At 33.7% G+C, this 13,641-nt stretch overlaps 1 protein-coding gene across 1 annotated transcript; it reads left to right on the top strand.

The window, feature by feature from the left end:
- The first annotated feature begins 2,068 nt into the window (after nt 1-2,068).
- LOC100370087 (cystathionine gamma-lyase-like) lies at nt 2,069-13,325 on the top strand. The gene is made up of 9 exons (XM_002740950.4): nt 2,069-2,230; nt 2,359-2,440; nt 3,694-3,902; nt 8,162-8,293; nt 8,967-9,102; nt 9,925-10,077; nt 10,438-10,612; nt 12,675-12,813; nt 12,990-13,325. The coding sequence occupies exons 1-9, from the start codon at nt 2,069-2,071 to the stop codon at nt 12,999-13,001; spliced, it is 1,200 nt and encodes a 399-aa protein (XP_002740996.4). The 3' UTR covers nt 13,002-13,325.
- The last annotated feature ends 316 nt before the right edge of the window (nt 13,326-13,641 follow it).

Below are 13,641 nucleotides of genomic sequence, written 5' to 3'. Positions count from 1 at the left end.
AATGTTTTCTTGGAAACACCTCCTTCTTGCTCCGTAAAAATGTTAAATATGAATGACGTCACGGTGCATGTATGTGAATCATCACACAACAATTTGTTTTAATGTTACTGTTATAATTTTTTCATGTTTTAATAGAAGCGAACCTTAAACGTGGTTCAAAGATTTGGGAACAAGTTCATTTTCAAAAACTATCGTTATGAAATAAAATATTCACCAACGAATTATTTTATTCAGACAATCATTGAATTATTTCATTTCATCGTCTGTAAACAATATTCTTGGAGTCAATAAAAATACATTTAATCTTGTATGCCTGAGCAAACTAGGCCGTTCCCTCTTTTCATCTTTTCTTACGAAATATTGTAAAATACTGGTATATATTTAAAGATTGTAGCAATAAATCTTTACTTAATAAAGCATATCAAGATGAATGTATTATTCATGGCAGCAAATGAATACTTGGATTTTAGTAACTGTTATAACTTTCTACGTAACGCATCTATTAAAATGTGTCAACGAAATCTAGCGGATCAGGGTACAAATTGTTTCAATAATGCAATACGAAAGAAGAGATTTGGGGGGGGGGGTCATTCTGAGTCGCATGCTGTTGAAACTGACCACATTAAATTTGGTAAATGTTTGCTTCACCTGCCCAATAATTAATCCAGGCAACAGTAGGACGGGAACTTAGTTGTTCCACTATGTAATCCCTTCGTTTAGTTAGAATAGTAAAATATCGGCGCACATTGGCTGACTTGTCTGCCCCGGCTCCGATGGGTTTGAGCCAGCGCTATATTCCAAATATCAATACACTAAGCAGCCTCGTCTACAACATAACTTGACCTTAATTTAATGACCAACAATAATCCGCATACTGTAAGAAATTGTGCTGAATATTTATTATATGAAAGAGATTGTAATATTTTGTAAGAGAAGAAGGAGGGAAAGACCTCAGCTGACGCTGACCTCGTATTGACATCATCAGGTACGAACATTTGGTTCACACGACGTTACAGTATTATTTAGAATCAACAACTTGCATGTTTAAAAGAGACATTATAATCATATATTACAGGAATTTTATAAATAGATTGCTTGCTAATTGTATTCAGTGGCAATTTCGCAATGCTTTAACCGTTAATCATGCCAACGACTGCAGCGATTGGTTGATCGCTTTTACTCTGTCACCTCTTAGAGTTTTGTGATAGGAGAAGAAGGAGAGAATGACCTCAGCTGACGACTGGATGAATAAAGAACTGGACTATCTGTAATTAACTAATGTGTATTCCTTTGGGGTACGACACTGGTATCTCTACGTGTAAGTGTTATCAGCTAAGCGAGGCAAAGTTCCCCGAACACACCACTTTGTTCACAACACTGTTGTAGATTCGTGGTAAGTAAAGTCGCTCTTTAGAAATGTCACTATAAACATGCTATGACTAAAATGTATAATTAATAAAACATACATCGTTTTAGGTTTAGGTAACGAGCGAATGTGTTGCTAGGCAATAAGGATTTAGGTTTACTTCTTCCTGTCGCATCCTCAACTCGAATTACGCCAACTACGATAGAAAGGGGTAAATCCATAAATGGCCACTTTACATTTCTGCAATTACAGTTTATTTGGACATTTCAGAGGACGAAACGAACAAAAGATTATTATTAAAGAAGAGATAACATACTATATGGTATCGCTGGAGAAGCGGCTGACAAATGTGAAAAAAAAATCGTAAAAATATTACAGTCAATTAAATGTACAAGATGATACACGTATCAATAAACACTCAGTTTAAATACTACCCAAGTATATTGTAACAATCATGTTTCCTAAATGTGACCAACTCTGCAGTTAATTTAATTATTAGGTTCATTAGCGCCGCGAATATGACAGTTCCATCTCCAAGCACCGGCATTTGGCGTGTTTGTTTCTTTATGCACCCACACACATATGCAATCTGCCTATGTCTCCAAGAATGACAAACGTCGACAACGCCCTCTACTATATACGCCGGGTATATTCGTAATCTCTATCTCCCTCTCTTCCGTGCACAATATACACATTTTATTGATGGCGGAATCAACTTGTTCCGAAGAACTGTGCAAAGGGATGGCGACTCTGACTGTGCATGCTGGTCAGAGTCCCGAAGTGTGGAACACTGGTGCAGCCGTGGTTCCCCCGATTACGTTGTCCACAACTTATAGACTCCAAGAACCAAGCGGCGCGTCAGATGTGAGACCATTACATTCTTTCGTTTGCACCTTGTCCCCGTATATCTCGGGAAGTGAGGGCAACTACTACTGTTGAAGGGGAGGGGGTGCAGTCATGTTTTTTTAACTTTCATGTTTTGTTCATTCCAGTCTTACGTCTATAATCGCATCGGTAACCCAACAAGAAGTTGCTTTGAAGCGGCGCTGGCCGCAGTGGAGAAAGCCAAATACGGTAGGTGTAGGAGTTTTCATGAAAAAAAAAACAATTGTGCAGGCAAACGGCGATCACATTGTTTGGCAATCACTCCGTATTAAATTCACACTTCGACACGTGATTTACTCAGCGTGACAGATTCTTGTAATGTTTACCGCAATTTTTAGAAAATTTAACCTGATAATAAATACTGAGCTAAACCAACCCACCGGAGAACAATATGACATGCCCCTTCAATATAAGATTATCGTCCATCAGACCTGACTCCCACAGCTGCTTTCGACAAGAACGTGAATATCAGATCACCTGATATATTTCGCTACATTCCTCCAAATCGATACAAGACTTTTTTAACGACATGCAATCAGGTCACCACACTGTAAGGGGTCAAAATGCAGTTCATTTCATGGGGTTATCATACCCTTATATTGTACCCTTGTCATTATTTAAAGCACTAACATTTATTGTAAATCTGTTTGACCTATTTTTCTCTCTAATTTATGGTGCAACAACTATATATTGTGAGAGTTACTCATAACCAAAGCTGAAAAGTTGAACAATTTCGACACTTGTCAGGTCACTTGTTTAAAGATAAATATTTGTAAATGCTATTCAATTCATTTCTATACCTTCAACTCACCAAAGATGTTTGTACCCTTACTTTGATGTATATTACATGTATTATCAGTCACAAATAAGAGGATTTAGACTGACATACCAGAGGCGACGGCATGCAATTTCGCATGAGCGGGTGAGACCTGCTCACCAACCTTGTGCCAAAGGCGCGACCTTACTAGGGGGTCCGGTGGCATGCTCCCCCTTAAAAATTTGCAAATCTAGACTCACTGAAACGCTATTTCCTGAATTTTGAGGGGCACATTTTGCTAACACAAAAGGGTTTCAGCTTGATTTTGGAGGTGCGACACCCCCCCCCCCCCGTGCACCCCCACTCCATGTTGTGTAAGGGAATCTTGACCAAGACATCATATACTATCTATTAATAACTTGCATATGAAAATAGAATACTAGTACCATAATTTTTCTATTAGAGGTACCTCTCCAAATAAAAGTATTGTACCAATCACTTTATTTGTGACACATCTGCAACAGTGAGTATTGGAATTGAATTCCAATACCCCTCTTCAATGAACAGCGCCCTCTTTTTTAATGACAGGGAATTGCTAATCAAAATTTCAATTCAATGGTGAAATATCATTCACCATTTACATTACGAAAAGATGAATTCATTTGCATATCGACTTATCTTTTAGGTTTTGTCTTCTCTTCTGGTATGGCAACTATTTTCACCATTACACAGTTGCTGGAGTCCGGTGACCACATTGTAAGCTTTGATAGTATATACGGTGGCACTGTGCTGTTACTGAAAACTGTTGCAGCAAAATTAAAAACAGAGATTACATTTATACCAGTCACAGATGATCCGGAGATTTTTAAACAAGCCATAAAACCCAACACCAAGGTAGGTGTCAGCTAGTTATCTAGGAGTTTTGAACTTTCAAACTTTTCTCAAATCAATAGTTGATCTGATATTATTTTGTCCAATAAATAGTGAAATGTGACATGACTTTGTCCAATCAATATTCAAATTTGATATGACTTTGTCCAATCAATAATCAGATTTGATTTGACTTTGTCCAATCAATAGTCAGATTTGATTTGACATTGTCCAATCAATAGTCAGATTTGATTTGACTTTGTCCAATCAATAGTCTGATTTGATATGACTTTGTCCAATCAATAGTCTGATTTGATATGACTTTGTCCAATCAATAGTCAGATTTGATATGACTTTGTCCAATCAATAGTCTGATTTGATATGACTTTGTCCAATCAATAGTCTTATTTGATATGATTTTGTCCAATCAATAGTCTTAGTTGATATGATTTTGTCCAATCAATAGTCTGATTTGATATGACTTTGTCCAATCAATAATCAGATTTGATTTGACTTTGTCCAATCAATAGTCTGATTTGATATGACTTTGTCCAATCAATAGTCTTATTTGATTTGACTTTGTCCAATCAATAGTCTGATTTGATATGACTTTGTCCAATCAATAGTCTTATTTGATATGACTTTGTCCAATCAATAATCAGATTTGATATGACTTTGTCCAATCAATAGTATGATTTGATATGACTTTGTCTAATCAATAGTCAGATTTGTAATGACTTTGTCCAATCAATATTCAGATTTGATATGATTTTGTCCAATCAAAAATCAGATTTGATATGACTTTGTCCAATCAATGTCTGATTTGATATGACTTTGTCCAATCAATGTCTGATTTGATATGACTTTGTCCAATCAATAGTCAGATTTGATATGACTTTGTCCAATCAATAATCTGATTTGATATGACTTTGTCCAATCAATAGTCAGATTTGATATGACTTTGTCCAATCAATAGTCAGATTTTATATGACTTTGTCCAACCAATAATCTGATTTGATATGACTTTGTCCAATCAATAGTCAGATTTGATATGACTTTGTCCAATCAATAGTCTGATTTGATATGACTTTGTCCAATCAATAGTCTTATTTGATATGACTTTGTCCAATCAATAGTCAGATTTGATATGACTTTGTCCAATCAATAGTCAGATTTGATATGACTTTGTCCAATCAATAGTCTTATTTGATTTGACTTTGTCCAATCAATAGTCTTATTTGATATGACTTTGTCCAATCAATAGTCTTATTTGATATGACTTTGTCCAATCAATAGTCTTATTTGATATGATTTTGTCCAATCAATAGTCAGATTTGATATGACTTTTTCCAATCAATAATCAGATTTGATATGACTTTGTCCAATCAATAATCAGATTTGATATGACTTTGTCCAATCAATAGTCTGATTTGATATGACTTTGTCCAATCAATAGTCTGATTTGATATGACTTTGTCCAATCAATAGTCAGATTTGTTATGACTTTGTCCAATCAATATTCAGATTTGATATGATTTTGTCCAATCAATAATCAGATTTGATATGATTTTGTCCAATCAATGTCTGATTTGATATGACTTCGTCCAATCAATAGTCAGATTTGATATGACTTTGTCCAATCAATAATCTGATTTGATATGACTTTGTCCAATCAATAATCTGATAATAATCAGATTTGATATGACTTTGTCCAATCAATAATCAGATTTGATATGACTTTGTCCAATCAGTGTCTGATTTGATGTGACTTTGTCCAATCAATAATCTGATTTGATATGACTTTGTCCAATCAATAGTCAGATTTGATATGACTTTGTCCAATCAATAATCAGATTTGATATGACTTTGTCCAATCAATAGTCTGATTTGATATGACTTTGTCCAATCAATAGTCTTATTTGATATGACTTTGTCCAATCAATAGTCAGATTTTATATGACTTTGTCCAACCAATAATCTGATTTGATATGACTTTGTCCAATCAATAGTCAGATTTGATATGACTTTGTCCAATCAATAGTCTGATTTGATATGACTTTGTCCAATCAATAGTCTTATTTGATATGACTTAGTCCAATCAATAGTCAGATTTGATATGACTTTATCCAATCAATAGTCTGATTTGATATGACTTTGTCCATTCAATAGTCAGATTTGAAATGACTTTGTCCAATCAATAGTCTTATTTGATATGACTTTCTCCAATCATTAGTCTGATTTGATATGACTTTGTCCAATCAATAGTCTGATTTGATATGACTTTGTCCATTCAATAGTCAGATTTGATATGACTTTGTCCAATCAATAGTCTGATTTGATATGACTTTGTCCATTCAATAGTCTGATTTGATATGACTTTGTCCAATCAATAATCAGATTTGATATGACTTTGTCCAATCAATAGTCTTATTTGATATGACTTTGTCCAATCATTAGTCAGATTTGATATGACTTTGTCCAATCAATAGTCTTATTTGATTTGACTTTGTCCAATCAATAGTCAGATTTTATATGACTTTGTCCAATCAATAATCTGATTTGATATGACTTTGTCCAATCAATAGTCTTATTTGATTTGACTTTGTCCAATCAATAGTCAGATTTTATATGACTTTGTCGAATCAATAGTCTGATTTGATATGTCTTTGTCCAATCAATAGTCTTATTTGATATGACTTTGTCCAATCAATAATCTGATTTGATATGACTTTGTCCAATCAATAGTCAGATTTGATATGACTTTGTCCAATCAATAATCAGATTTGATTTAACTTTGTCGAATCAATAGTCTTATTTGATATGACTTTGTCCAATCAATAGTCTTATTTGATATGACTTTGTCCAATCAATAATCTGATTTGATATGACTTTGTCCAATCAATAGTCAGATTTGATATGACTTTGTCCAATCAATAATCAGATTTGATATAACTTTGTCCAATCAATAGTCTGATTTGATATGATTTTGTCCAATCAATAATCAGATTTGATATGAATTTGTCCAATCAATAGTCTGATTTGATATGACTTTGTCCAATCAATAGTCTTATTTGATATGACTTTGTCCAATCAATAATCAGATTTGATATGACTTTGTCCAATCAATAGTCTGATTTGATATGACTTTGTCCAATCAATAGTCTGATTTGATATGACTTTGTCCAATCAATAGTCCGATTTGATATGACTTTGTTCAATCAATAGTCTTATTTGATTTGACTTTGTCCAATCAATAGTCTTATTTGATATGACTTTGTCCAATCAATAGTCTTATTTGATATGACTTTGTCCAATCAATAGTCTTATTTGATATGATTTTGTCCAATCAATAGTCAGATTTGATATGACTTTTTCCAATCAATAATCAGATTTGATATGACTTTGTCCAATCAATAATCAGATTTGATATGACTTTGTCCAATCAATAGTCTTATTTGATTTGACTTTGTCCAATCAATAGTCAAATTTGATATGACTTAATTTGTCCAATCAATAGTCAGATTAGACTTGACTTTGTCCAATCAATAGTCAAATCTGATATGACTTAATTTGTCAAATCAGTAGTCAGATGTGATATGACTTTGTCCAATCAATAGTCAGATTAGACTTGACTTTGTCCAATCAATAGTCAAATTTGATATAACTTAATTTGTCCAATCAATAGTCAGATCTGATATGACTTTGTCCAATCAATAGTCAGATTAGACTTGACTTTGTCCAATAAATAGTCAAATCTGATATGACTTTGTCATATTTGTCAGTAAAATTGGTAATTTGGTTTGATACTATACAGATTAGTCATGTCATGTCAGTTAATTGAAATCTTGTTCAATTATTAAGGTAGCGGAATAGTTTTTTGGGCACTTAGCCTGCAATAAAAATCCAGAAAGTATATGAGCACCCATGTGTTCAACTTAAATGACTTTGATTTCAGATAGATACAAGACATGCATCCCATTGAACACAGAACTAATTATTAGTCATCTCATGGAATACTGATCATGTCTGTTGTGAATTCAATTGCCATTTCTTTTTTGATTTGAAGAGTGCTTTGGTACATAACATCCACACCCTATGTATGTTGTGTCACCTTCTTTACAGTGCTCAATCAACCCAAGGCTTGCAGAATTGTAATTTGCTGAAGTCAGGGTTCATAATTTCATAAAGACCCCTACAATAATAATGGTCCACCCTGTATCATTGCATATACTGAAACGGACAAGGAGATTAAGATTAATCGTCTTTTTTTTTTCTTTCATCAGATGGTTCTGATAGAGTCTCCAAATAACCCTCTACTCAATATAGTTGATATTCGTCGCATAGCTGACACAGTCCATCAGTTTAAAGACGTCTTCGTAATAATTGACAGCACATTTGCATCACCAGCATGTCAGGTATGTAAATGTAAAGAAGATCCAGTGGGCATGTAGTACAATTTTTTTTCTAATATTTGTGTACATGGTTTGACCACATCCTTGCTCTTAGGAATTTTTGAGGTTTGATAATTCAATATTTAAAATACATTTGCTTAATTCACAAATAGTTATCTCTCTTTAAAAATGTTTACACTCAAATTAATTACCTGGTATCTTCTTGCCTTTAATTTTTCCACTGTGCCTTGGATACAGATAGCTACAGTAGTCTTGTTGAGAATGAGAAAGTAACAAGATTTGCACCTCAAATAGTCATTGAGACCATTGCTGCAAGTATCATAGATCAGTGGAACAGTAGGCGTGATATTGAGAAAAACCAAGTCTCATAGCTCTGTTAACAAGGTTTTGGTGACTAAAAAACAAAATGATTGCCAAAATCATTTTAAAATCCTTAAAAATTAAATGTTTTTTATTTTCCACTATTTTTTGCTAATTTTGGTCATCAACTACACAATGTGCATTATAGTCTTAAAACATTACATGTATTAGGCTTTAAGAATGATCTCATAGTACAACACTATTTTATTCAGATTTATGAAAATTTGCCTCAAAAAAGGGAGCAGCAACCAGAACAAAACAATCTTTTTGATTTAAATGCATAAAGCAACTTGCTTGATCTTGTATCTATGAACAGCGCCCCCTAGAGCTTGGAGTTGATCTAGTGATGCATTCAGTCTCCAAATACATCAATGGTCACACAGATGTAATTATGGGCGGTGTGGTCACCAACCGAGATGATCTCTACGAGAAAATCAAGTTTCTACAAAAAGGTTAGTCACTGGAATGTAGCTGAAAATTAAAGTTGAATGCAGGATTGATTATTTATCAATATGAAGGATTTAGAAGATGAAGGAACTGAAAAATACTTTATTTTCACTTGGAATTAATTTTCGCTCAAGGAATGATTCAGTGAAACTAAAATCCAACGAATATACCTTTTTTCCTATATTTAACATTCAACTTGTCAGAAATCAGTGAAAATAAATTCCATACGAAACACCCAAAATTTCTTTTCAGCGAAAATTTATTCCAGCTAAAATAAAGTATTTTTTAAAATAAAGAATCATTCCTTCAGCCAAAATAGCGAAAATTTATTTCAAGTAAAAATAAAGTATTTACAGTATTTTGATAGTGTTCTTGCTAACTTGCAAAGTTTGTAACACATGCATTTTGTATTTTTGAATTCCAAGCGTCCACTGGTTTTGTGATGCTATTGGTGAGAACAAAGTTTGATTGATGTGCACAGAATGGGATCACTCTCAAACTTGCAAAGTCAATAGTTTGCTTCTCGTGAGATCTTTATTGCATATCATGGTTATGAAAGTTGCAAACCCTTAGTTTTGTAAATCCTTGTTTCTATATATTTCAGAGTTTATGTGTTTTTGCATACTAGATAGGGGGAATACACTGGTTCTCACATGACTCATCTTTTCAAATTTCGGGTTTAATATGGGTCAAATAAACATGTTTACTTACATATGCGTATGTATGTTAGTTAGTTATTGATTTGTGTGATCTGATTCAATATGGCCACCTGGTAACCATCTTGTTTGTATATATACATTGACAGAGTTTTCTATGTTTTGCTATAGTTACCGGGGCAATTCCATCTCCATTTGATTGTTATGTGGCAAACAGAGGTTTGAAAACCTTACCGTTAAGAATGGCTAAACATCAACATAATGCCATGGCAATATCAAAGTATTTAGAATTCAACTCTAAAATTGAGGAAGTTCTTTATTTAGGTAAGAAATCATCATGGTTTTATTCATATTTTGATTATGCATTTCAAAGATATAACTTTTAGTTGAAATTGAACAGTACTATTGATGATTATCTTCAACATATGCTGGACTGATCTTACATGTGACAATTGAAGCGACCTAACCAAATTTTATTTCAATGACAATTAGGTTTGCACTGCAGTGATCAACCTTAAAATGCATTGCACCTGCCATATTTTATATTTAAAAAGCTTTATTTTATGCGAAATTCAAATTGAGGCTCAATAATTGTTGTTTATTTAAAAAAAAAAAATTACTATGCTATATTTATAGTAGTGTAAATTATAATATGTCCGAAATGATTATTATAATCTCTCACAGGTTTGCCGTCACACCCACAACATGAGTTAGCTAAAAAACAAATGTTTGCTTTTGGTGGGATGATTGCACTGAAAATCAAAGGTGGCAAAACAGAAGCCGTCAATTTTATGAATAATCTTAAATTGATTATATCTGCTGCAAGTCTTGGGTCTATTGAAAGCCTGATTGAACATCCGTAAGTATCGAGTCATGCTCCTGTAGTCTGATTTTCCTTGTATGTATAAAATACTCTTCATAAAAAGAAAGAAATCGAGACACATTCAAGTTAAGGCAAGTCATTACTGTGCAAACATATTTGAAACATTATGGACTGTTTTTAAAACTCTTTCAAATATAAATTGTTAAAGGACATTTTGGATGAAAATATCTCTATGATATAGCTTGACAGAAAGCATCTTTGCCAACCAAGGTTCATTTATTCGGCCGTCACCTAGCCATTATATCTTGGTAGAATTGTCTGTAATCACTATTGATAAAATCAAACACAGTGGCACATGCAATTAATGGAAGAAGACACATGTTATGACACATTTCCATGAGTAATCAAATACAAAGTTGTATGATTTTGTTAGTTATGCTATGGCGTGATATAAGACAGCAACATTGGTTTAAAATGAAATTGGTGCAAGTTGCAATTACAGGAACACCGATTGATGGATCCAGCTCCTTGGCACGCCCTATTAGATTATTCAATGTAAGCATGCATAACAGGATCATGCACAGGTTCATAGGGACAGTCAACTGTGCATATCGGCTGATACATGGACAGAAATTTTAGCTCAATACTGAACTGTTTAATTTTCACTGCTAGAATTTTTTGCGATTTCAGTATTTTATGGAATTCGTTAAGACATAATTTGTGAAAGTCACTGACACTTTGTGTCATAGAACACAAGAGAGAATTTATCGTGGTTTCAGTACAAATAATTTAATTCCTGCATATTGCTGAACATTGCAGTCCACTTTGAGATGTTTAAGGCCCTAGATATAAGTGTGAATGACAAATATTGTAAACATCACTGACCAAATGTAAAATAAATTATTTCATATTTTTTTTTTATTTCAATATATTTAGTCCCCGTTCGGACGTAGTCCGAAAACGGGGACTTATGTTTTGCCCTGTGTGCATCCGTGTGTACGTCCGTTCCGTCCGTCCGTTCGTGATCACCTGTATCTCGAACATGCATGGACCGATTAAGTTCAAACTTCACTCATACATTGCACATTATATGGGACATATGCACATGCATTTTTTTCATGATCCGAATAACGATAGCCGAATAGCGGCCATTTTAAGGCCGAAAATGCATCAAAATCGCACATTTTCACCATTCCGGACCCGGATCTCAGTTATGCATGGACGGATTTTGTTCAAATTTGGTACATACATTAAACATAATAGGACCTTGATGCACGCCATTTTTTTTTTGGATCGGGTTTGAAATGGCTGACTGGCGGCCATTTTGTTTTAAAGAATTCAGTTCTGGATCCGTATCTGAGACATGCTTGGATTGATTGAGTTCAAACTTCACACACACAAGGTACATCATGTCACAAATATGTATGTGCATTTGTTTCATGATCTCATTAACGATAGCCAAATGACGGCCGCTTTAAGGCCGAAAATGCATTGAAATCGCACATTTTCACCATTCCGAACCCGGATCTCAGTTATGCATGGATGGATTTTGTTCAAATTTGGTACATACATTAAACATAATAGGACCTTGATGCACGTCATTTTTTTTTTCGGATCAAGTTCGAAATGGCCGGCTGGCGGCCATTTTGTTTTAAAGAATTCAGTTCTGGATCCGTATCCAAGACATGTCTGGATTGATCAAGTTCAAACTTCACACACACATGGTACATCATGTCATAAATAGATATGTGCATTTGTTTCATGATCCGCTCAACAATAGCTGAATGATGGCCATTTTAAGGCCGAAAATGCATCAAAATCACGTATTTTCACAATTCCGGAACCGGATCTCAGTCATGCAAGGATGGATTTTGTTCAGATTTAGTACAATGTGTTGTACATATGCAGGTGCATTTCGGTCATGATCTGCTTTGAATGTATATGTCACTCAAATATGAACGGAACAGGGACGTGTCATTGACAATGACTTGTTTTATTAGGCTTTTCATAAGTATGAATTACATTATTACCTGGAATACATCATGTAATATACGGTATCAGAGAAGAAACTTTTAATGTGGTATATTCTTTTCCTCAGATCATCTTTGTCACATGTGAATTTATCAAATCAGGAGAAAGAAAAATTTGGAATCACTGATAATTTGTTGAGATTCTCAGTTGGTATAGAAGACGAAAATGATCTGATTGCCGATATTGAACAAGCTTTGAATAAAGCAGTAAGTTGTAAATGAAATACATCCAAAACATATACTTCCTTTCAATCTACTGAGATTCTCAGTTGGTATACAGAAGATGAAAACAATCTGATTGCCGATATCGAACAAGATTCTTCATTTTTACGATGATTTATAGAATAATTATCATGATTGTTACATTTTCATTTTCATTCTAGGTACTAGAATAGAGAGTATAGCGACATGAAAAATAACTGAATGAGAAAATCAGCAAACAATAGAATTAGATGGCAACAAGCTGTTACAGCGATTGCAGCGTAAAAATCCATGTTTTGTTATCGATTGAATGAAACTGTGAATTAAAAAAATACTTTATTTATTAGATTGTATAAATATTGCAGTATTTGTTGTAATAATAATAATTTTATTGCCTCTGTGTAAGATTTACATAGGATAAGTACAGCAGAAAAAAGTTTTAAAATAATAACAAGATATATGTAAAAATGTATGTCAAATCAATAATAAATTCATCAGTGTGATAGTCGTTAAAAAAAGTTTTTTTCTTTCTTTGCATGATTGTAATATCAGGCACTATTTGTTGCCATGACAAAGGATTTTATAAGAGTATACAATATTTCCCAAGGCAAAAGCTAAGCGAAAATGCTGAAAAGTGTATTTGGGACCACTGGCTTCCCTTTGGCAGAAAGGTTTGTAACTAACTAACAAATAAATATATACTTTATTGATTTCACTGATATTCAGTGAAGATTTGCAAACTTAAAGGGCGGTGGTTCAAGTTGTCGTGCCGCGTCTTGTTCGATACGGGACCCATATTGATGTACACAATGTGTGTGAAATACATTGTTTGTT

This window comes from Saccoglossus kowalevskii, chromosome 9 (assembly GCF_978046115.1).
Source record: "Saccoglossus kowalevskii chromosome 9, keSacKowa6.1, whole genome shotgun sequence".
Classification (NCBI taxonomy): Eukaryota; Metazoa; Hemichordata; class Enteropneusta; family Harrimaniidae; genus Saccoglossus; species Saccoglossus kowalevskii.
Note: the sequence above shows the minus strand (reverse complement) of the source record. Positions and strands in the feature narration are given on the sequence as shown.

Excerpts from the sequence above, each read along its gene's own strand:
- LOC100370087 (XM_002740950.4), top strand. The coding sequence starts at position 2,069 with ATGGCGGAATCAACTTGTTCCGAAGAACTGTGCAAAGGGATGGCGACT. Across the intron at positions 8,294-8,966 it reads TTGCATCACCAGCATGTCAG|CGCCCCCTAGAGCTTGGAGT; the intron begins GTATGTAAATGT and ends ATCTATGAACAG. Across the intron at positions 9,103-9,924 it reads AATCAAGTTTCTACAAAAAG|TTACCGGGGCAATTCCATCT; the intron begins GTTAGTCACTGG and ends GTTTTGCTATAG.